Raw genomic sequence first — 22,790 nt, 5'->3', positions numbered from 1 at the left:
TTTGAATAAGTGCTTATTTACATGATGCTCTAGTTACTGTTTTATACTTTGAGTAAATAGATAAACCTTTCTTCTCCATCCACCCATCCATTGTCAAACCGCTTATCCTGCACACAGGGTCGCGGGGGGGCTGGAGTCCATCCCAGCCAACTTCGGGCGATAGACAGGGTACATCCTGGATTGGTCGCCAGCCAATCGCAGGGCCACACAGAGACACACAACCATTCACACTCACATTCACACATCTACGGGCAATTTAAAGTCCCCAATTAACCTGATCCCCAGAGCATGTCTTTGGACTGTGGGAGGAAGCCGGAGAACCCGGAGAGAACCCACGCAGACACGGGGAGAACATGCAGACTCCACACAGAAAGGCCACTGGGCGGAATCGAACCCAGGACCTTCTTGCTGTGAGGCAACAGTGCTGACCACCACGCCACCGTGCCGCCCCTAAACATTTCTTCTGCTTCAGAAAATTATTTCAGTGGCTCATTTGTTTCCACATCCATTGATTCATTCCACATTGAAAGGGACTTATATTTGTATTCATTTCAGTTACTCGTTGTGTGTATCTTATTGCCACACAATTGTACGACAATTAGTTACACCACACCTCACTATATATTTGCAGCAGATGTCTTTGACCCTAGTGGTCGCCCGACATAAACATGTCAAACCGGGATGGGGATCGGAGTTATGTAAGAATAGTGCAAACAGATTTTGTCTGATTCCTGCGATGACGTAAAAGTTCCAGCAGGTGGCGTTGTTTCACTGCCGAGAAGACATCACACGTGCCAAGCGAGCGTTGCATGCCGACTGTTGCATGACTTACACTGTCAGTGCCATCGGCCCTTCAGCCATCTGCACTGAAGTCGATCCAGGAGACACAACCTTCAATGCGCATCTGATCCAAACCCGCCGGGACTCGAGCCGCTGCCGCTCCGATCGCCTCGTCTGCAGTGGCCTCTGCTGGCCGTTTGGCGAGAAAGAAAAAAGAAAAGAGCTCCTCTCTCCTCAACTGTGTGCTGTGATTGAGCAGTGACGGGAAAGAAGCGGGTCGATAAGTGGATCAGATTTATTAGCGGTCCAGATTGGCCACGGCGCGGCGGGTCCTCGGGTCCGCGCGCCGCGCGTTTCATTTAGCGCAGTGGATCGACAGACGGCGCGTCCACAAGTGCGGCACAATTTCAAGTGAAAGGTAAGGTGGGTCTTGTGTTTCAAAAGCCGTGGGCGCAGATCGGCATCGCTTCCGTTTAACGCCCGTTGGCCGTCGGGGCTTTGAGGCGTTGAGTCCGTTTGATAAGAAAAGAAAAAGAAGGATCAGCTGCCGTACTTTCATCGATGTGGCTGAAAACATGATGATTTCGTAGGGCTTTCTACCTGCATCCAACACAGAAGAAATACGAGCCTATAGTAAATGTTTGTGTGCATGAACCTGTTCTAGCAGCTTGTAACACCTTCTCTCATAAAGTGCATGGCAGAGGTCATAATAATCCTACAGACATCCATCCCCTCCATGCAGGTTTAATTCTGGCACAAGGCTGCAGGGTGTTGGTGCACGGCTGGTGGCTGCATCTGCTGCAGTGTGGAGCTTTCAACAAGTGTATTATAATGCTCTGAGGAGAGAGGGAGACAGAGAGATGGGGGTCTGAAGTTAAGGGGTTGATCAAATACTGGCGCAGAGGTATAAGGAAAACTGACAGCTGGGAACTGCATTAAGCTCAGCAAAAAAAAAAGCGTGTGTGTGTTTTTATGTGCTTCCAGCAAACCGCCATGATGGACTTTGTCCCACTTGCCGCGTCTTTCCACATTCTTCTGTGTGCCGCGTGGGCCCGTCACTCCTACATGGACAGCATCCCCCCGGCCCGCTCAGGTAAGGCGCGTGAGTGAACCGTAACAACGGCCGCGTTGCCTTTCGACAAGTTGTCACGGCAGACATGTCTTCCCCCTCAGCTCTCAGGTTTCTGGCCGAGCCGTTGACATTTGACCCCTGCTGCCTCGCGTCTCCGCCTCCGCCGCCGTTCTTCCCTCCACCACCTCAGCTGTGGAAGCGCGGCAGCCCCGTAGGCATTCTCAAACACGCTTACACACAAACACACACACACACGCATGCTTGCATGGATAGACCTTTTCTTACACACGTCTCTTGGACTTTGTGTATCTTTGATTGAAGGACGGTATTGGCGTGCTAGAGCCGAGTGTTTTTGGAGGAGGGGTGCAGGAAAAACTGAAACCTGTGATGCCTGGATGTTCACCCGGACCTCCAGGACAACCAGGACCCCGAGGTCCAGAGGTGAGGGACTTTTATCAAAGTACTAAACGGTGCTTGAAACCTCACAGGAGATGCACCACTCCATTAGTCGGATTACATCATAGCCATCCATCACGCCGTGTAATCGGCCGTATTGTTAAAGGCAAACGTAACAAAATGAACTTTATTGCATTGATTATTCTACATTATTATGTATATTATGTATTGTGCTCTTTCATAATCTGTGAGCTGGATGTCAATTTGGTGTCATCTTACAGGGTCGGGGTGGATTCCCGGGCATAAGAGGACCAAAAGGGGAGAAGGTGTGTTTTTGTGTGCCTTTATCTTGACATATATCCCTAATGTTCTTTTGCTATAAGCGTATTTGTGCCTCGTGCTCCAACGAGCTCCGCATCTCCTCTCCCCTCAATTGTCCTTCCTCCAGGGAGAAATTGGACGTCCGGGGTCAAAGGTGAGCCGCTCCACCTCTCCGGCATGTCTCGTTCTCTCGCTCATCCCTCTCTGGGCCATCTCTCATGTCCTTGGAATAATGTGATCTCGATTACACTCTCTCTCTCTCTTTCTCTATCTCGTCCCCCTCCGTGATGCGATTTTATCTATTGATGCGCTCAGAATATCCTCTGCAGCCGCTAAATGCGTCGTGCCGCATTAGTCAGTCTCCGCTGGAACCGCACAGCAAAGCTTCGCCCACATCCCTGGATGTCACCGGTCGTCCTCCCGGCTCCTCACCCCTCCGTCACCCCCCTCTTCGTTCCTTCGCCTCTGCTTCTCTCTCTCTTCTCCTTCCCTTGGCCTGACTCCATTACCCCATGCGCTGGACTCCAGTCCTGCTGATCCAGGCTCTCCAGCACTCCACTCCTGCACTTTAATCTCCCAAAGTGCTTTTGCTCTCTTGTGATAAATCACTCGGCACAGTGGCAGGTACTCGGTGTCCCTACAGGCTGCAGCTTTAATGACGGGCAGCTAGACGAGAGCATGCGGCTAGCGCGGCAGCTTGCTCTGGGATGCTCCTTCGGGTGTCACCGAGATGCAGGGCTAAAAAACATTTGGTTCTCCTGCTTGAAGGTAACTGGCTAGATTAGCTTTTGGCCAACGTTTAATCTCACGGTTGAATAAATCATTTCAGTATTAAATATAAAATTCAAATGAGAGTTTACTTAAGATGATCAAGGTTAAAATGTCCTGCTTTCAACACTCAAAAGGAAATTGAGTCCTCCATGGAGTATAAAGGAAGAGACTCCTTCAGTTTAAACTTCACCAATATCTTCACTAAGTGCCGGGATTGATTGCGGTTGTGTTGCGTCAGGGCCGTACGGGGGCTCCAGGCCTCCCAGGGAAACCAGGACTACCCGGATGGTCTGGACCAGAGGGACCCGAGGTGAGTCCCGCCGCTCCAGCGGACACCGTCCTGAGGCCTCACACGATGTGAACGCTCGTGTATGCGTGGCTTTTTTTTTGTTAGGGTGAGAAAGGGGATCCAGGTCTGATGGGATTACCAGGACTGAGGGGTCCACCAGGGACAAAGGTTAGTCACATCTTAACAACATCATTCACACAATTTATGTATGTGTTTGGAAAGTATATATGTTATATTCCTGTGTATCATTTCAGGGTTTGCCCGGTTACAAAGGAGAGAAGGTTAGTTCTAAATTCTTTGTCATGATGCACCCATTTGTCAAAGCAAAAATACCGAACCCTTTCATCACTTATTTTTAACTGTGTACTTTTGTAAAAGGGCGGTTACGGTGATGCTGGAGCAGCAGGACCGAAAGGCGATAAGGTTGGTGGAGAAGTCTTTAAAATAATATATTTTGTTGTAGAATTGTTAAGAATCTACTCGTGCGCAGCCTCGATTCTGAGCGCTTCACATCGTGTTGATTTATGAGTAAAACGGTTTGCTGAATTATCGGTTGGAAGTGATGATAATTGCTTTTCTCAGAGGCGGATTGAGATCAAACAATCCATGAGTGCTCTTTCTGCCGAGATTTTCATTTCATCTCTCTTTAGGGATCCGTTGGTTTGCCTGGGATGCTTGGACAGAAGGTAAGAATAAATCCGTAGCCATGAAATTAAAGAATCTGATTCAGACGGTCAATCCCTCAACTCCTTTCCCAGGGGGAACAGGGGCCGAAGGGAGAGCCGGGACTCACAGGAAAGAGAGGACCGACTGGACGGCCGGGGAAGAGAGGCAAACAGGTGAGGAAAGACCACGGAGAATGATGTGCACGCTGACAGGGACACCGTTGTTTTATAGCATTGGGATGTTACCTGGTTTGCACAGGGCACAAAGGGCCACGGTGGAGGCCCCGGAGTCATGGGCCCCCAAGGACCCCCAGGCCCAAACGGCCATCCGGGGCCACCAGGTCCACCTGCTCCGGGTACAGTAACTCACACACTCCTGCACATTCAGTCTCAAACACGGTGTGCAGCAAAATAACTAAAAGGGTGGTGAAAGAGTGTCAAGGAAGCGTAGTCAGATGTGTGTTTTTTTGTTTTTTTTTGCAGGCCTCTATCTAGTTGGGGAAAAGGGGGAGAAGGGTCCCGTTGGTCCACCGGGTCGCTGTGACTGTGATTCCACTCTGGGAGCAAATAATGCTCCTTTTGGAAGCTACACGCAGCGAGGTGGCCTCGATAAAGTCCCGGCGGTAAGACGGCGCTGACGGAAAACAGCTTACTTTCCAGTGTTTCCATCCCAACTGAATCCATGTCCTTTCCACAGATTTGATAATTACCGATCAGCATTGGCTTTCTTCTGTATGCATCTGTGCAGATATTTGTGGTGAACAGTGAGGAGGAGATGGAGCGTCTACGTCTGGACAACGCAATCGCTTTCAGGAAGGATCAGAGGGTGCTCTACTTCAAAGATAAAGATGGATGGAGGCCCATACAGGTAGTGACTACTGGTGTCGTCTGGTTGCTATGCTGAGCTGTAAAACACTTTTAACAAATGACCAGTGCTGTGATTTTTTTTTTTTAAAGCTAAATGGCTCCATGATCTCAAACTCACATCTATGCATCTGGTGCTTAGCTGTCGACGCTAAACGTCAAGTTTGCTCTTCCAGCCCTTCCAGCCGTTCCAGTCCACAGAGAAAGTCCCGGACAGAGTTGGTGTGTGTGGCGACGGAACGGTGCAGGCCCAACACGGAGAGGAGTGTGATGACGGAAACCAGATCGTCACTGACACTTGTCTCGGTGAGTCACAAGCAACTCTTGCTGGGCTGAATTCATAACTTTACAGGCACCAATTCTAATCCCTCTTCTTGTAGGCTACAATAATTGAGATTTCTCTATTACTATTAAAGTCCCCGATGAAACAGAAATCGTTATATATACAGTATATTCCTCAAATAGGTTACGGTTAGGTGCTCAAAAGCCACCATGCTGTCCGTGGGCCTGAGATCCACCACAGGCTCTAAACAAACTTGACAAGAGGAGAAAAGCAGCAAGGCGCTGTGAAACCTTCCCTTTGTCTTTCATTCATCTTGCCGACTCTTTTCCTGCCGTCATGCAAAACCTCTCACTTCTCTTCCTCTTCTTCTCCTCTGTTCAATTAAATTAGCAGCAAAATGCTGTATTGGCACCGCTGAAACACACAGGAGTGCCAAAACAATCAGCAAAACGTCTCCTCCCGGCTTTCCCTGGCTTGCCCTCACCTTCTTTCCCCCAGCGTGTTCTAACCTCCTCTCCCTCTCTCCACCTCAGACTGCAAGTGGGCCTACTGTGGAGACGGCTACCGACACGATGGCATTGAGGAGTGTGATGGAAAGGACTTTGGTTATCAGACGTGCAGGTCCTATCTCCCCGGGTAAATGCGGCGTTCTGCCCGCGCGCACAAAACACACACGCCGAGCGGCCATTTCCTCGAGGGCGCGTTGCCAAGACCGTACAATGCGGTTCCTTTTTCATCAGCGGCTGCTTTGAATTGCACCCATCCAAGGATTGTAGAGGTCATTTGAATCAACTACTGTACATTTACCGCGGTGCGCCTGAAGGCATCCAGAGATGATGGAGCGTGATCTTGGCACCACTTGCTGAACATCGCTTTAATTAATCACACAGCTCTGCGTGCTTTATACTTGCAGGATTAGCTAAATATATTGGGACAAAGTACACACTTGCTGTCTTGCTGGGAAGATTGATACCACCGTTAGCTTAGCTACCTGGTAGTAACCAGAGGTTTAAAAGGCCTACTTATATGTATTTCTCCTGTGACTCCTGCTTCAATTCAATGCTCCCTGCCAGGGAAATGTTTATGAATGCAACTCATTGTATAACCACAGCTCATTTAAAATTGTTTTGTGTTCAAATTAATCAAACTAAGCACGTCGATTAGTGAGCTTGACAGGTGTGTTCTAAGCCAGACGAGCAACTTCCTGTTAATGCTAAATGATTATTTGTTCCTTTATTAGGGACAATTAAAGAAACTTGGAGTGGATACACTTGGCATAATCATTTACCTGTTAAATTAATTGTCCGTGTCTTTCTGCAGGTCCTTTGGGCAGCTCAGATGCACCGACTCTTGCCTCATCGATTCCACTGGTTGCAAGTATTTCACCTGAACTGGAAAAATGAAGAAAAAAAAAAAAGATTCCGTCAGATTGCAACTTTGCAAATTCTCTCTCTGATCCTGGGTGTATACTTTGGATCTGTACTGAAGTCTCAACTCTTAAAAAATAACTAAAAAGAGCAGAGGCAGCGCTTTTGTACCCGCTCTGAGCCATGTGGAGTCATGGGAGCGGTCCTTGAATTATTTTACTGGCCTCGCTGAGCGGCTCCCCGTTGATGTCACTCCATCCACGGCAGCACTGTTATGGACACTGGAGTTGGTGGGGAACGTTTGAATGATTGCATCATAGGAAATAGTTGCAATGTGTATGACTTACTGACTGTTAATGCAGAAACACGGTGTATTCCGTACCTCTTGTAGTGAGAGAGACAAAAAAACAACCCATTGCAAAAGAGGGCAAATATATAATTGTTACTATATTTATGTACATATATATATATATATATACTGTAGTATGTAAATCAGGGATGTATTTATGTTTTTGATCCTGTGTATGTAGTATACAGTATGTATTTATAAGGTGCCATGCTGTGATATCGCATGTAAACGTGTACTCGTGCACAGTGAACTGCTTTAACCAGTATTGTAGAAGTGTGCCACCTCTGGGGTGAATGTTCAAATACCCGACAGTCACACAGCAAAAACAGCAAGAACAATACCTCCGAGAGTCGCCGCAGCATGAAGACAAAAACTGCTCGGATGCACCAGAATGACGTCACAGCGGATTCAGTAGAGCGATTCGTGTACAATCTGCCTGCATGACTGTAAAGTTCATAAATCCCTGAGCGCTAATAAAGATTGGGCCGTTCAAAGTGGATCTGTGAGCGCGGCTTTTTTTTAAAGGGGAATAAAGGGAACCAACCAGAAAATCTGACTTCCTGCAACAAACTGCACGATGAAACGTCACTGCCACGTAGAGGACCGACCGCCGCCGCCGCTGCTGCCGCTGCTGCTTCCCCAGAACTTGCAGAAGCCTTTTCAGTGCGGGTTGATCCGGCCGTTTCTTGGCGTTCGGCGCGATGCTGCTGACCGTGCTGAGCTGCATGTGCGCCTCTCTGCTGGTGTCCGTCGGCGGGGGGAAAGTGCCCGAAGCTGAGGTGCAAATAGAAGTCCTGCACAGACCTTTTCTCTGTCACCGAAAGTCCAAGTACGGAGACATCCTGCTGGTGCATCACGACGGGTACTTTGAGAACGGGACCATGTTTCACTCCAGGTATGACTTTTAAAATCACTTATGTGAGAAAAAACTCCTAATGATCCACTTTCTTTCCTCAGACTGAGATTTATCTTTGTAATGATTATAATTCTCACATTCAACCAGAATAGAATAGAAGTACTTTATTGATCTTTGTGATTTAAAACACACATTAAGAGTTCAGGCTGGGGGTGGAGAGAGAGGGGGAGGGGGGGTTGTGCAAAGGGCCAACATAGCCAGTAAACATGGCTCACTAGAAAACTGAGTTTTTCTAGTGAAGTACCTTTGGTTGGCGGGTTGTGTTGTTGTACAGTTGTATGGCTCTGGGGATGAATGATTTATACAGTCTATCAGTCCTACATGGCAGCGAGCGCCGTCTCCTGCTGATCACACTCTTCTGTCGACTGACAGTGCTGTGGAGGGGATGGTTTTCATTGTCCATGATGGTGAGCGGTTTGGTGAGGGTCCTTTTGTCGGCGACTGAAGTGATGCACTCCAGGTCAGCACCAACCACAGAGCCAGCCTTCTTCAACCAGGAAATAACGAATAAAATTATAATTAAAATCCACTTTCCCTTATTGTTCCCTGGTATCTGCTCTGAGGGGGTCAGCCAGACCTTCACACTCTTCCTGCCCTTTGCAGCCCTTTAACTCCCCCCTCCCCTGTGTTTGCCCACCAGTCGAGCTGAAGGAGACAAGCAGGCGATGTGGTTCACCCTGGGCATCAGAGAAGCGATCAAAGGCTGGGATAAAGGCCTGCAGGACATGTGCTCCGGAGAGAAGAGGAAACTCGTTGTACCTCCCGCTTTGGCCTATGGGAAGGAAGGCAGAGGTACTGTGGCTCGGTTCATATTCATGCAAACGCCCCTGCATGCCGCCGTATAGCTACACAGCACTGCATGTGTAAGAAACATGCTTGACTGCTTAGAATAAAGTTTCCTGTGTATCATGCATGCGTGCATATCTCTTGTCTGTCTTCTTTTATGTCTCTAGGACTCAGCACACTGAATGGTTTCATTCAGCGATATTAGTCCACTTGTTCCCAACATGGAGCATGTGAACCATGCTATGCTTTGACCTGGTGAGCATACGTTACCCTAACAATTACATCCATCTCTTCTCTGCCCATGACAACGACTAAAATGGCAACCTAAGTTTGCGTCACATTAACATTTTCGACTTAACCTCAGAATGTGGTGCTGGATTTGCTCACGAGGGATGTAACTTCTGCAGTTCTTCTTCTCTCCTAAGTACTCTCGCGGAAGTCTCAGGTGAAAGCCAGTCTCAGTGTCAGCTGACCTCTTGTCCCGTGTCTGCTCGGTCAGGTAAAATCCCACCTGAGAGCACGCTGACCTTCGTCGTCGAGGTGCTTGAGATCAGAAATGGGCCGAGGTCACACGAGTCCTTCCAGGAGATGGACCTCAACGATGACTGGAGGCTCTCCAGGGACGAGGTACACACACACCGATGGGTTCAGAAAAACCCAATTTATTTCATGAGCCTGTAGAACTACACAGTCCCAGGAGCAGCTCCCATATCATAGCATTTTGGTATTTTTCATCTGTAAAATATTAAGACTCATTACCTACCGAACCCTGAGAATGTTAACTGTTACAAACAAACTTGGCACAAGTTGAATGTATTTAACAGACTCCTTTTTTTTTTTTTTCCATCTCAACCTGTCTCGATTGTGGTCAATCGGCCGTCTCTCGCTCTCGACCCACCAGGTGAAAGTGTATCTGAGGAAAGAGTTTGAGCGTCACGGCTACCCTCCAAACGACACCCTGCATGACAACATGGTGAAGGACATCTTCGACAAAGAGGATGACAACAAAGACGGCTTTATATCCTCCAGAGAGTTTACTTACAAGCACGATGAACTTTAAATCCCCATCGTCTTCCATGGACGACTCCCTCGCCCGGCGTCTTCCACTTTGGCAGAGTATCATTCTCTGCTAAACAGTCCACTTTTATCGAGGCGGCGTTTAGATCTGCTGTGTGACGTGTAAAAAAAAGCTTTGAACCTAAAAGTCAGTTTCAGGGATGTTTTACTTTGTATTTTTCTGTGGTTACTTCTACAAGAGCACATTATTGTCTTTCATACAATCATTTCGGTTAAAGTACTTTTAAATGGAGTTAGTTACTGAATACAAATCATATTACAATTTATGTTATTAGTAGCGTAAACCTCTGGATTACATCAAAGTCCAGCAATGGAAATATTGCATTTCGCACAACCAAAGGTGACTAATTTGTATTTTAGGTCTCTTATGTACCTCTACTTGTTTCTATCAAGCTGTTGAATGGGTATTTTTCATAAGGCCGCAGTGACTTGTCGAAGCAAGTGAAACCCATCTTACACAGTACTCGGGCCCGGCGCCGGTGAACCTAAATGCAATGCTGCCAATGTCATTATTGTTATTAGCAAGCTGTGAGACACTGCAGTGTCAAAGCTGAACGCTTATATTGTTCAGCCCTGCTGGTAAGCAACAAACATCCTCGCATTCCGTCACACATTTACGCTGCGCACACTAGAATCTACAGCGATCAGTTCCTATGGCGCAACAGTTTTTTAATACAAACACATTTCGGTGTAGCTGGATCATTTTATGTATTTTACGACCAATGTGATCAACAAAAATACTGTGGTTTATTTTGTCACACCTTGTAATACTGTACACTTTAAACCAGCAGGGGGCGCCGTCTTCACCGGTGTTAGTACAGAGGGAACGGAAACCTTCATTCATTATTTGAAACACCTCCGTGTAACTTAAAACTCATGCATACTCCCAAGTGTCAGTATTCTCTCTCAACACTTTTAAAAATTGATTTATTTCTCATAAAAGTAATTACACAAACACAGGGCAGCACCACTGTACGAACACTTTGAAGTATTCACATAAGGATCGGCTCTGTTGCTGCTGGACCACAATCTTTACAATCTGTGGGTTCTACAATGTTTCTGAGTTACATGCAGACTTTGACTATGAAAGTGCTAAAACATAAAGGGAAATATCATAAAATCAAATAAAAAAATGTTCTTTGAAATGCTTATCAACTGTGTCAAGAGCCGTGTTAAATATAACCGTGTGTGACTGAGAATGGAGCGCCCTCCTCCTCACACATTCAAAACATTCCACACTGGAAAAGGTCAGAGGTCACACTGTCAGTATGAGGCGGGACTTTGTTTGACGCTCAAATACACAAACACCCACTGAACACAAACAGCGCACGCGCACACACACACACACACACACATACACACAGAGACTGCCACCAAAAAGCACGTGACAGTGATGTTGTTGTCGGAGGAAGAGGAGGGTTGAGTCTAACTTGACTCATCTGAGGTGTGTCCTATTCCCAGCTGGTTGGAGGTTCCCTGTAGGAGAGGAGGACCAGCTCAGTAGATGGTGAAGAAGGGGTGTGGCGAGCGTGCTGTGGTGCTGCTACCTCTGTTTTCCTTGCTGGGGTAGATCCGAGGAAAAGGCTTGAACTCATCAGGGGGGGGGAAGTCCTCTACAGGGTGGAACTGGAACTTGGATTCAAAATTGTCTGCTGAATACAGAGCAGATTTAGAATCAAATACTGCCAATCCGGCCTCATCTTCAAAGCTCTACCTCCCCTATCTGCCTCTTCAAGAATGAACTCCTACATTTTTCTGGTCTCCTCCCATCCACAGTACTTTGACCCTGAGAGTTTCACTTGGCATAAAAACAACAAGATATAAATCCCATAAAAAAATAGATTAAAGAACATTACTGCGTCTCATAAATTGTTATGAGACACTAAAACAATAGTGCAAAGACTTTATTTCATATTTATTCTAAGTCAGTTGCACTTTCTACTGTTTGTTGCATGTGGGAATTTGATTAAATATATATATATATATTTAATTGAATATATATATTTAATTGAATGAACTAAACAAATTATAACAGCATTGTAATCTGGGGAAGAACATCCACTAAAAGGCCTCTAACATGTAAGATACATTCTGCCAGATTAATATCCCACCTAGGCTGTGGAGGTGTCCATTCCTGAGACTTAACGGAAGCAGCGGCGGTGGGGGTGGAGGGGGGGGAGTGCGGCAGGACAGCTCCGTAGAGGGCGAACGTGCAGGGGGAGCTGGAGGAGGAGGCAGCCGACCCACACCTGTTGCCATGGGCGACGACATCACAGGAGTCAGAGGGGTGTCAGACATCAACGAAATGCAACACATGAAAAACCAATGTGGTCTTTAATGATAAATGAGACAGAAATACCAGGTTCACACGTCGTCCCTCTGAATTTGAAAATGCTTCTAAGACAGCAGAAACCCTGATGGCTTCAATAACTGCTGCTGCCGTTTACAAACTATACATTATGTATTATATTATTATTATATATTACAAAGTCTACATCTGTTCTGCAAACTGGAATTCCAGATTTAAACCCTTTCAATCTTGTATTATTACTATTTTATAGTGCGAACCCTATAAAACAGTTATGTCTATGTCTTCTGTTCTCATCCGCCTTTCACCGGCTCTCCATTCATTCAGGGGTGAGGTGACATACCTGCGCTTCTGGGCACAGCAGGCGGACGTCGGGTCGGGGCGTTACAGGGGTACGAGGGAGGCAGGGAGCGCATGGCTGGGGAGGGAACTGCTGCCAACTTGGGCGGGGGAGGCGGGAGGGTGGACGGACAGCTGGGGCCGAAAGAGGCTGGTAGAGGTGGAGCGGGAGGTGGGGGAGGAGGTCCCAGGGGGCTGTCTCGCAGGATGGAGAACCTGGAAGGTTCGGAGTGGACCGGGGAGGGGGGCAGAGGGTAGAAACAGCCGGATTTGCGGTCGCCTGCCTCGGCCTTGGGGGGCTGGAAAGGTGGCGGAGGCGGAGGAGGGGGTGTAGAGGGCTGGGAGATGATGGTGTGGTAGGAGTGCTGGATGGGGAGCCAGGTGGGCTTGGTGACCTGGTACGGGGGCGGGGGAGGAGGGCAGGAGGGGAGAGGCGGGGGCCTGCCGGCCGCTCGTTCCTGGAAGGCCTGGGGTGGGGGAGGCGGGGGAGGAGCGGAGGGGGGCGCGGGCGGAGGCGGTGGGGGAGAGTAAGCGGGGAAAGGGGGCGGGTCCCTGCCGCCGTGGGAGGGGGAGGCCGGTGCAGACGAGGAGGGAGGCAGCGGGCGGTGCACAGAGCCTCGGAGCTCCGCCGCCCTGAGAGGCTCAGAGGGGCTGCTGGTGTCTGCAGGTGTGGGGGGGTTCCACAGAGGCCTCACGGAGGCCGAGGAGCTCGATCGGGACACTTCGCACACACGCACACACACACACACACACACACACACACACACACACACACACACACACACACACACAGAGATCAGGATTCAGTGGACAATATAGTATAAACGTTCTAACCTTTCGCACCCACCTGTGGTCTTGCCTGCTAGGTCCCTTTGTCCTGTGGGCCTGAGTGTAGGGAACCCTGCGGCAAACAGCCCCCCCAGGGAGGGTCCCATGGGTGCCGGCCCTCCTGATGAGCCCTGAGAAGCAGCGCCGCTGCTGGGTACGTCTCCAGTGTTAGCCTTTACCGCTGGAGAACAACGCACAGTACACACAAATTACTAATGACTATTGACAAGAAGTGTCCTTTGTGGAGTCTTACATAATTACTGCATTATAATGTAACTTTACGTGATCTGCAGGTTCTAGCAGTAGTAGCAGTAGCATCAGGGGAAACTACACTTCTTTCACAAAAAAGTCTGTTTCCACCGGCCAGGTTCCATGTAACTGACAATCTACAGGAGGCTACTGTTTAAATGTGAATACAACTAATGCAACCGAACAAATTAAAATATTCTGCGTTACACCAGAATTTGCATTTGAATGCACACAGAATTGAAAATACTGAAGGTATCCAAATTTCTGCTAACATCGTTATCTGCAGTGAGACATTCTTTATGCAAGAGTCCACTTGGTGTGTGTGTCTATTCTTAAATGTACGTATAGGTCAAAGAGAAACTACAAACTCCCAACAAACTACACCACTCTGGTTCTCCCTTCACCCGGATACACTATATCCTTCCACGGCGTCTCACGACAACACATCAAATTCCCTCCTCTGAGCTCCACATTAATAATTACTAGAAGTCGGTGACACCGGCTGCATGTGAGTATCGTTTGGGGTTCTACCCGCGTGCACCATGTCGCTCTTACTATTGACGGAGGGGGCACTACGGTCGTTGACCTGTGTGACTTTCTTCAGCCTGGCTCCTTTCTGGATGTCGGCCAACAGGGCATTCCTTCCTCCTCCTCCTCCTCCTCCTCCTCCAGACTTGAGCTTGAGAGGCTCTGACGGACACTGTCAGGAAACAAAAAAATGATATCTTTTATTCAACAGGGATCAAAAATGTGTGTTGTGTCGTACTGTGAGGGTCCACTTCAGGATACGGATTGCAGTATTTGGATAATAAATTAATAGTATATGGCAAATATGGAGAATGCAAACACGTGTAGGCTCCATGTGTGGCTTTACAATCATATATAATGTGTGTAATTAGGATATTTTAGACATGTGACAAAACAAAAATATTTGAAAACTCTGTATTTTTAAGATTTCCAAGTTGTATTTTAGTAATTTTTACAAGAAGAAGAGGGGGAGAACAACTGTACGACATCAACACCGTCCTCTAACAAAGCGAAAGAAGGCGCGGCGAAGGCTTCGGGTGCATCCATGAGTTCTGCAGCGGGGCCTTGTTTGGTGTCGGCGGTGACTCATTTAACATGCGGACACTGAGTGCCTGCTGTGGAAACATTACACCCTTGTGCCAAGGACAGTCTCCTGTCTGCCCTACTGTGTGTGTGTCTGTGTGTGTGTCTGTGTGTATTACCTTAATCAATAATGTAAATAACCAACAGGTGACGGTTGAAGGTCGGTGAGAAGCACACGAGTGACTGTTTTCAGTCCCACGAGAAGTTACTTCGAGAGCGACGGTCTTACCGGTGGCAGGGCGGCGCTGGGCGGCAGAGGAGGAGGAGGGCCCAGGGGAGGCGGAGGGAGAGGTGGAGGTGGAGGTGGAGGTGGGGCTGGCATGCTCTGGCTTCAGGTACCTGCAGGACACAATGTGCACCGTATGACCGGGAACGAGACGGCATCCTGTACGGCAGCGCCGTTTGTTCCTCTGGGTGACCTCCTGCTCCCGAACAGGAAGAGCTTCCACCAGCGGAGAGCGCAAAACAGGAAACAGCGAACGCTCCATCCTCTCTGGAGAAATCGGACACCCCCCCTCCCGCACGCCCCCCTGCCCTGTTCTTTCCACAATGCCCTGTGGTAGGACTTGCGAGAGGAACAATGGAGAGTTTTGTGTGAAAAGTAATGGACCCCCAGCCTTCGGTCGCTCTGCAGCCAAAGGCCTTCCCTGCACTGAAGTGAATGTAATAAACACATCAAGGGGACTGCAGAGGAAAAGGGCGCGCACATGCATCATACCCAAAGCTTTTTTACTGCTCATGCAACAGGGTGTCTGGTCGTTAATGTCATCAAGAGCAAACTGGCGCAGTTATCAGCGGGAAGCTCTGGTGTCCAAACAGCAGCTATCCGGGATGAGCTTATGCTCACCATCCACATGTTGTTTGCCATTCGGCCTGTAAATGATCCACGGCGACTGTCCCTGGGAGCTGCACACTTTCCTGACATCATACATTCTTGCGTTGCTGCGAGAGAGACTGAAAACACAGCGAGGTTTGTGCTCAATTGGTTCTCTGTGGAATACGCGCGTGCTTTTTGTTAACCGTCTGTCCCGCTCGCCTTCTGCTGTGTGTGCTCGCATGGGCCTGTGCAACTGGCAGACTGTCCCCCCCGTTGCTATTTCTATCTCCATATCTGTGTCAAGCAGCCTCAGTGACTCTAATAGCGTTGGTCTTTGAGTGGGGGGTGGGCAAGCTGGACACTGGTCCGCTGAGCCCCACATGCAACCGGGGAAAATCTTCCTCTCCTCCTTCAAGACGTCTTGTTCCGCCTGCTGTCTTCCTGGAAACAAGAGGATGATGGCACACACACAAGCATCTGGAGGTGGCAACAAGAAACCTGTGTGCTTCTTCATGTGAAGGACATGTAAAGGAGGTTGAGACCATGGACCACCGGCTATGGACGTGCTGACCGACTTTAGGATGACACAGTTTTGAAACTTTATGTAGGAATGAATGTAGATGTAAGTCTGTGATTGATGGATTGTCTCTTTTTTAAGGCTGCATTAACCAAATTGGAAGTAAATAAATTATATTTCCATTGGAGACAGTAAAAAACTTTGCACTTGAGACCCATTATTTTCCTTTACAATTTTTACAACTCTTCCAACTTTACAGAAATAGTAGTTGCCAGCTGTCACAGGAAAAAGTACACTACAAACAAACAGCAGCAAAGTCTTACCTTAATGAAATATATCTCAAATCCACCTGTCGGGGCTTCAGCCCACTGACCTCATCGCGCGCTCTCCACGTTATTCCACGCGTTATTCACAGTGGACAACACGCATCCACAGTGAGGGCCAAAGGTCCACCAAACTTTGGTAATTTGGTGGGGGGGAAAAAAGAAGAAAGAAAGGCACGTGACGAAGCCGTCTCTATCTAGATGCGGCTGCTTATTCCCTGTTGAGCGCGCGCAGGAGAGCAGCGCCCCGCCCCGCGCTCCACACAGGACCAATGAGAGACGAGGGGGGCGGTCCAGGAGGATCCGTGTGTTCCCGTCCACTCATGCTTGAATAAAGCCGGTGCGGAAAAGAATGAACATAATGAAATAACTCTTTTGCACTGAGAGGTGAGGAGTTCTGCAACCATGACTTTTCTGCACTCTGCACAAGAATATTTGAGTTTTACTCAACTCCATTCTTTCACTATTGCAAATGTCTGCCCCCTTGTGTTGAACGCGTGACAATACACGTCATCGAAATTTTAAAGGTGTGAATTTGACTGTTCAGCTGAGAATCAGACCGAGGATTTGCATCTGACAATCGAATCAATTCATTTTAAATGACTCAGCAGTCTTCTTCTCTTCTCTACTCTTCTACATAAACACACACACACACACACACACCCAAAACAGTGACCAAGGAATGCAGGGATACAGGCATGCTCTTCCATTTAAGTGGCCTTTTCTTCTGCGCTCACACAACTCTCTTGTGATGTAACCGCAAAATGTAAAAAAAAGTGTTTATTTTAAGACAGTGAGGGAGTGTCTCAATGGGGAAACCTGGCACTGTCCAACGCCATCGGATTGTGATTGACTACGACAATAAAGCACATAGACACGTATTCACGCAGTTATCAGATTTATTTCTTATATTTTCCCTTCATTTAAGTATTCACAGGCAGTCCATAGTCATACATCTGGACCATACTTCTTTGGCTGCTTGACCAAATGTCATTCAGCTGGATATCACAACGTAAGAGCTTCTTAAGCTGGACCGTCACAAAACAGGCCGGATTCCATCCTTCATTTAAAATATTTGATGTATTGCGAAGTGCATCTGAGTAAAAGTTGCTAACAAGCATCATTTAATTTCGTCCACTAAGTAATTTCTTTTCAAACACAATTATAAAATAATTTTACGCCTTCATAAAAAACATCCTTCTAACCCTTTACAATCAACTTGTTTTTAGTATAAGCAGCCTTATACTTTATCCTTCATTATCCAACATATAACATTCTTATCATAGAAATAATGTAAACAACTTATGGACGATATTTTCGAGGAGCATATTATACAGAACATTGGATTTAAGCTTTGCGTTTTCTTAAAAAGTTGTGGATAATTTTAGAAGTTGTCCATTGACAACTGATATTTGGCTATTTGTTTACCACAACAATTGTGCATTTCTTCTTTTTGATTACCGCACATTGTCGGCAAAATGGTTCGGTAACCACCCTGAAGAACAAATATAACCAACTTCATGTCATTCAGCATTGTTTTTGTGGTCAAGTCCATCAACAAAAAAGTCAAAATGTCCAACATGTCAAGCACCACAAAACACCATTCCTGCAGTATTGGGCTAAAAGTTGAAAGCTCCTCATCTTCAACATCACAACCCCAACCAACAAACAGCAGACCTTTTCGGCATGCCTCAAGAGCACGAAGGCTCTTCACGTTCTAAAACCCCTCAAAGCAGCTTTTGAGACAAAGCAGTCTTTGAACATCTACTCCCGCTCACCGTCAGCGCATGTCCTCACTCCCCGGTGCCAAGTTCTCAGACTCATTGTCCTCTATAGGGAGGCTCGAGCGCACCCTCCGCTTCTCCTTGAACCGACCCGAGCGGGACACCTTCATGTTCCTGCGACACGTCTGCTCGTTGAAGACGGACTCCAGGCGGGAGTCGTCGTAGGTGTCATCGCTGACGATGCTGGAGCTCTTGTTGGACTCTTGTTGAGACAGGCCCTGGTCGCCGCTGGCCTTGGAGGCCGCAGACTTTGAGCCAAAAGGGTCGAAGTCCGCGTCGAAGGCGTTGGACGAAGTGGTGTCTTTGGAGCCTCCGCTCTTCTTCTTTGGCAGGAAAGCCTTCCACCACGGGGCCCTCTCTGTCATCTTGGACTGGAAGTAGGGCACTGAAACAGGAAACACAAAACATCAGGAATCTACAAGAGATCTTATCATCTGGATCATTATTATTTCCAGTCATATCATCTGTGAGGTCTCCGTGTTCTGAATCCTCTCATTTCCACAACATGTTATTGTCCCTTTAAAAATGGTGTCTCTGATTGAATGATATATTGCGCTGACAGTGTTGTTGACTTTTGAAATGCTCCCCGTCTTTATCTTCATCACAAATGTTATGCTTTCTGTTTTAATACCAGGATGTCATTTCATTTCTCCTCTAGTGGCAACTTTCCACTGGTGAGACAAGACAAGTTTTTACCAGCTACTACTGAGAATAACCCGTGCTACTTTCTCTGTAAAACTGGTTTAATGAGTCGTGCGAACAGAGGAAAAACCCCGTGCACAGATTCGCAGGTGAACAATGCGCAAAACAAAGCTTTTTTTCCGCTTACCTGAGGGCAGCGTGCGGTTATGCAAAACACAGCCAAGTGTAAATGTTACACTTTTTGATTGTTCTGAGATGTCAATCCAAAGAGCGGGGCCGGGTCTTCTTCTTCGGCGGTGGAGCAGTGGTGGGACAGCAGTCCTTTAACAGACCTTTTACAGTCCTTTAACAGACCTTTTACAGTCCTTTAACAGACCTTGGCAGCGGTATTCACATTACGCACGCGCCGTGTGTCGGGCTTCGTCGCGTCTCAAAACTCATCAAATTGTTCTCCGGCGGCTCTCGTCGAATGTCTCAACTCCGCTTATTGCAATTCATATGAATTTGACGGATGGATTGTCGCTGTTATAAGGAGCGGCTTTCTCCCACAGAACCCGCAGGTTTCCGCCTCCGAAACTGTCCTCGCTGAACACCTGTTGTCACTCCCGATTGGATGAACTCTCAGGGTACGTCGCCTACCTTTGAGTGGTAGGGCGGGACTTGTGGTTGCGTGGCAACCAGCCACAGGGAAGCTTGCGCCTCTTCAGTGGCAGATGAAAAAAAGGGCCCTTTGTGTCACTAGAACCCAACCCATGCAATGGAGCCAAATTTCGTTCCAATTTTAGACGCCCAATTATTTAGGCCCACAATAAGATTTACGTTGTTATGCAAAGGAATGCAGTGTAGTAGTTGACTCAATCACATGGTATTAATAGCCACAGAACAAAGCAGGCCGCAGGCTATAACTCACCAACCTGTTCGGGCCACACGGTTGAATTGAGGCAAGGACATTACATGTGGCAACACTTGAAATACATTTGCTGCACTGAACATGCAATTGTTGCTGCTGTAAATTCACATTAAGTGAGGGGAAGCAGTTTGGTGACTTTATACCGGATATGGTTCTGGCTTTCAAGTGCAAACATCCGCTGCATCCTTTTTTTTGTCTGTCTGGTCCGTCTGAAAGGCACATTACCTGGACATTGTTCAGGTATCATGACTTCAACACGCGCTGCATCGTGTATGCTAACATCCACTCAGACATACCGTACTGATATAAAAGACAACTCTCGGTTGTGGGTGGATGTAACTTTTGAGACACCAGGTTGAGAAAAAACACATTTAATTACCTTTTTTAGGAAAAATGTTGTATAGGACACACACACAGGACGCTCAAGTCTCTCACTTTCTATTACGTTGATAATTGGTCATAATCCATAATAATGGAGGTGGTTGACAGCGCTATTAAGCTCCAGCTGGAGCAGCTGTAAGAATAAAGCACCATGTTCACATAAATGCATCAATATCAATAATAGAGTTCCATAAAGGATTCGGATACATTGTGCATCCATCCATTGTCAAACCGCTTATCCTGCACACAGGGTCGCGGGGGGGGCTGGAGTCCATCCCAGCCAACTTGTGGGGCATGGTGGCGTGGTGGTTAGCACTGTCGCCTCACAGCAAGAAGGTCCTGGGTTCGATTCCGCCCAGTGGCCTTTCTGTGTCTGCGTGGGTTCTCTCCGGGTTCTCCGGCTTCCTCCCACAGTCCAAAGACATGCTCTGGGGATCAGGTTAATTGGGGACTTTAAATTGCCCGTAGATGTGTGAATGTGAGTGTGAATGGTTGTATGTCTCTGTGTAGCCCTGCGATTGGCTGGCGACCAATCCAGGGTGTACCCTGTCTATCGCCCGAAGTTGGCTGGGATACATTGTGCATTATTCTAATTAGGTTTCAAATGCATCACAAATTAATCTCAACGTAATGTTGTGTAAAAGCCACAGGTCAGCTGTTTTGTCTTTTGGTGTGCCTTTGGATTATCAAATGATTTCTGTGAAACCACGGCCTCAGTCTGAAAGCGAAACAGAAAAAGACAGAAGAGAGGGGGGAGAATCGCCCCTTCATGCACACCTGGGGGACTCCCTCTCCTCACGCCTCCCATCCCGGTCAAAACTCTGAGGAGTCATTCCCTCTCACACATCGAATGCTGTCCTTCATTGTGCCTTATAGGCCAGCGTGCCTGCATTGGATGTGTGAGCGCATACACGCTGTAGATGATGCAGATCAGGTGAACCTTCATTCTACTGCTGCGACTAATGTTTATTCTTATTGTGACGGAATCGGCTGTCCTCCTCACCCACACATGGAGATAACGTCCTCTGATCTAAACTACATCATAATCACAGGACTTTATCTTTTCATTCCGCCTCTCAATTTCACTCTGTCCTAAATCTGCAATCTACTTTCCTCCCTACAAACCAGAGATAGTCTCTCTGAAGGTTTCGACCACGCCAGCCGAGGAAAACCCTCGTACTGAGACATACTTACATTGAACATGGAGGGATTTCCTCATGGTGAAATCTGAACATTTGCCCATTGATACCGAGAGGCATGTGCAGAATGTGTGCAGAAAGCGACACCCGGGAAGAGTCTCCACCTTGTTTCAGTGATGATTTTCTTTACTCCAAACTTTAAATAACAATAAATGCTTGGAGTCAATAACAAAGGCCTTTGTGCTCCCGATTCTAAACATAATTATTTTTCTATTCATTTCAGTGACTCACACAACCTTGCATTACTTATGTACGTTGACATCAAATCAAACACGTCAAACTACGTGCGCCCATCCGGGCATGCGTTTTTGTGTATGTATGTGTGTGATGACGGTAGCGTGCTGGCATCACGCATGTAGCCCGTACCAATGACGCCGGCAAGTCATTGGGACGCGACAAACCTGAAAATGTCCGTCACTGTGCAGCACTGAACAACAGGTTGAGCCGTGGCGCGCTGACCGTGGGAAGAAGGCAGCCAGTCGGACTGGTAGAGTCGGCTCACCGACGGCCCATCAAATGAAGTGAGCAGCTACTGTATCTAACGAAAGCAACAAGCAGTTTCGACGCGTTTCATTGTGCGCCCGATCTGAGGGTTGCATCGCTTGGCCTGTTTTTCCCGCAGTGCCTTTTGGGGTTCATTACATTACATTACAGGTCATTTAGCAGACGCTTTTATCCAAAGCGACTTGCATTACACTTTAAACCCATGGCTTTTACATTTTTGAGCAATTAGGGGTTAGGTGTCTTGCTCAGGGACACTTCGACTTGAGACATGGGGCAGCCAGAACTCGAACCACCAACCTAGCGGTTCCCAGCGCACCTCTCTACCCCCCGCCACGACGACCCCCTTCAAACAGCGAGTGGGTTCAAACAGCGAGTAGACCATAGGATACTCACCTGAGCTTCACCCCTGACACTGAAAATGAAACTGGCTGAATGATAAAGGAATCTTACTTACTTACTTTTTTTTGTCTCTCATAAGTACAGTTTTTAACAATCAGCTATGCACACACATGTATTTGGGTAAATAACGCTCTGTCAAGGACACTGATAACAAAACCAATAACTTTTCTTGTTGCTTCCCTTCGATGTGTGACTGCAGGTTGTGAGTGCTGTTGTTAAGCAGCCATAGTCACTTATGTTCCAAGAATTAGAGACTCACAACATTTCCCCCTAACACAAAGCTGCTCCTCACAAAACAATCTCTGGTATTTGACCACCAGCAGGCTCCAAACTAGAATATTGACCATCTGTTTTGAAATTGGTGTCATCACACTGACTTATTGACTTGACTTATTGACCGTTCATGCCAGTGCTGCCAGTGGCACAGACCGCTTTTTTGGCGTTTTTAATGCTTTAGTCTAAAGTTTACTTTGACCAAGAGCTGAGAGTTGAGTGAGCTTGAAATTGCTTCAAGTGATTACATAGATAATCATATCATATTTGG

General features: G+C 47.4%; 4 protein-coding genes across 10 annotated transcripts; 2 read left to right on the top strand and 2 right to left on the bottom strand.

Moving 5' to 3' along the window:
• The first annotated feature begins 765 nt into the window (after window positions 1-765).
• LOC120826503 (uncharacterized) lies at window positions 766-7,654 on the top strand. Its single transcript, XM_040188865.2, has 18 exons — window positions 766-1,198; window positions 1,765-1,873; window positions 1,954-2,063; window positions 2,174-2,293; window positions 2,530-2,574; window positions 2,697-2,723; window positions 3,579-3,650; window positions 3,735-3,797; window positions 3,884-3,910; window positions 4,008-4,052; window positions 4,280-4,315; window positions 4,388-4,468; window positions 4,554-4,650; window positions 4,778-4,917; window positions 5,043-5,162; window positions 5,335-5,464; window positions 5,975-6,077; window positions 6,762-7,654. Exons 2-18 carry the CDS (start codon window positions 1,774-1,776, stop codon window positions 6,829-6,831), a joined length of 1,386 nt encoding a protein of 461 aa, XP_040044799.2. The 5' UTR covers window positions 766-1,198; window positions 1,765-1,773; the 3' UTR covers window positions 6,832-7,654.
• On the top strand, window positions 7,648-11,085 carry LOC120826504 (peptidyl-prolyl cis-trans isomerase FKBP14). Its single transcript, XM_040188867.2, has 4 exons — window positions 7,648-8,052; window positions 8,714-8,865; window positions 9,359-9,486; window positions 9,761-11,085. The coding sequence occupies exons 1-4, from the start codon at window positions 7,859-7,861 to the stop codon at window positions 9,917-9,919; spliced, it is 633 nt and encodes a 210-aa protein (XP_040044801.1). The 5' UTR covers window positions 7,648-7,858; the 3' UTR covers window positions 9,920-11,085.
• On the bottom strand, window positions 10,847-16,668 carry wipf3 (WAS/WASL interacting protein family member 3). 7 transcript variants are annotated; one of them, XM_078081807.1, is made up of 7 exons: window positions 15,000-15,637; window positions 14,247-14,360; window positions 13,431-13,592; window positions 12,588-13,304; window positions 12,048-12,185; window positions 11,484-11,588; window positions 10,847-11,412 (listed from the first exon to the last, which is right to left on the bottom strand). In XM_078081807.1, exons 1-7 carry the CDS (start codon window positions 15,508-15,510, stop codon window positions 11,372-11,374), a joined length of 1,788 nt encoding a protein of 595 aa, XP_077937933.1. In that variant the 5' UTR covers window positions 15,511-15,637; the 3' UTR covers window positions 10,847-11,371. The 7 variants fall into 7 exon arrangements, with proteins under 7 accessions (XP_077937933.1, XP_077937934.1, XP_077937936.1 ...); XM_078081808.1 differs by having other exon boundaries at window positions 11,484-11,585; XM_078081810.1 differs by adding an exon at window positions 16,428-16,668 and having other exon boundaries at window positions 11,292-11,588; window positions 14,216-14,360; window positions 15,000-15,109.
• A 640-nt stretch (window positions 16,669-17,308) lies between these two features.
• LOC120826318 (uncharacterized) lies at window positions 17,309-20,326 on the bottom strand. The gene is made up of 3 exons (XM_078081804.1): window positions 19,208-20,326; window positions 19,041-19,174; window positions 17,309-18,596 (listed from the first exon to the last, which is right to left on the bottom strand). Exon 3 carries the CDS (start codon window positions 18,574-18,576, stop codon window positions 18,208-18,210), a length of 369 nt encoding a protein of 122 aa, XP_077937930.1. The 5' UTR covers window positions 18,577-18,596; window positions 19,041-19,174; window positions 19,208-20,326; the 3' UTR covers window positions 17,309-18,207.
• Window positions 20,327-22,790: the final 2,464 nt, after the last annotated feature.

Source organism: Gasterosteus aculeatus, chromosome 10, assembly GCF_964276395.1.
Source record: "Gasterosteus aculeatus chromosome 10, fGasAcu3.hap1.1, whole genome shotgun sequence".
Lineage (NCBI taxonomy): Eukaryota > Metazoa > Chordata > Actinopteri > Perciformes > Gasterosteidae > Gasterosteus > Gasterosteus aculeatus.
The sequence above is the reverse complement of the archived record's forward strand: the minus strand, read 5'-3'. Positions and strand labels throughout refer to the sequence as shown.

What these genes read in the sequence shown, in the direction of transcription:
- LOC120826503 (XM_040188865.2), top strand. Translation starts at nt 1,774, where the DNA reads ATGATGGACTTTGTCCCACTTGCCGCGTCTTTCCACATTCTTCTGTGT. An exon ending in CAGGACCCCGAGGTCCAGAG is followed by an intron (nt 2,294 to 2,529) that starts GTGAGGGACTTT and finishes GTCATCTTACAG; the next exon opens with GGTCGGGGTGGATTCCCGGG. An exon ending in TTGGACGTCCGGGGTCAAAG is followed by an intron (nt 2,724 to 3,578) that starts GTGAGCCGCTCC and finishes GTGTTGCGTCAG; the next exon opens with GGCCGTACGGGGGCTCCAGG.
- LOC120826504 (XM_040188867.2), top strand. Translation starts at nt 7,859, where the DNA reads ATGCTGCTGACCGTGCTGAGCTGCATGTGCGCCTCTCTGCTGGTGTCC. An exon ending in GGGACCATGTTTCACTCCAG is followed by an intron (nt 8,053 to 8,713) that starts GTATGACTTTTA and finishes TTTGCCCACCAG; the next exon opens with TCGAGCTGAAGGAGACAAGC. An exon ending in CTATGGGAAGGAAGGCAGAG is followed by an intron (nt 8,866 to 9,358) that starts GTACTGTGGCTC and finishes CTGCTCGGTCAG; the next exon opens with GTAAAATCCCACCTGAGAGC.
- wipf3 (XM_078081805.1), bottom strand. Translation starts at nt 15,510, where the DNA reads ATGAGCAGTAAAAAAGCTTTGGGTATGATGCATGTGCGCGCCCTTTTC. An exon ending in TGCTGTGCCCAGAAGCGCAG is followed by an intron (nt 12,186 to 12,587) that starts GTATGTCACCTC and finishes CCATGGCAACAG; the next exon opens with GTGTGGGTCGGCTGCCTCCT. An exon ending in TGGACACCTCCACAGCCTAG is followed by an intron (nt 11,589 to 12,047) that starts GTGGGATATTAA and finishes CTCTGTATTCAG; the next exon opens with CAGACAATTTTGAATCCAAG.
- LOC120826318 (XM_078081804.1), bottom strand. Translation starts at nt 18,576, where the DNA reads ATGACAGAGAGGGCCCCGTGGTGGAAGGCTTTCCTGCCAAAGAAGAAG.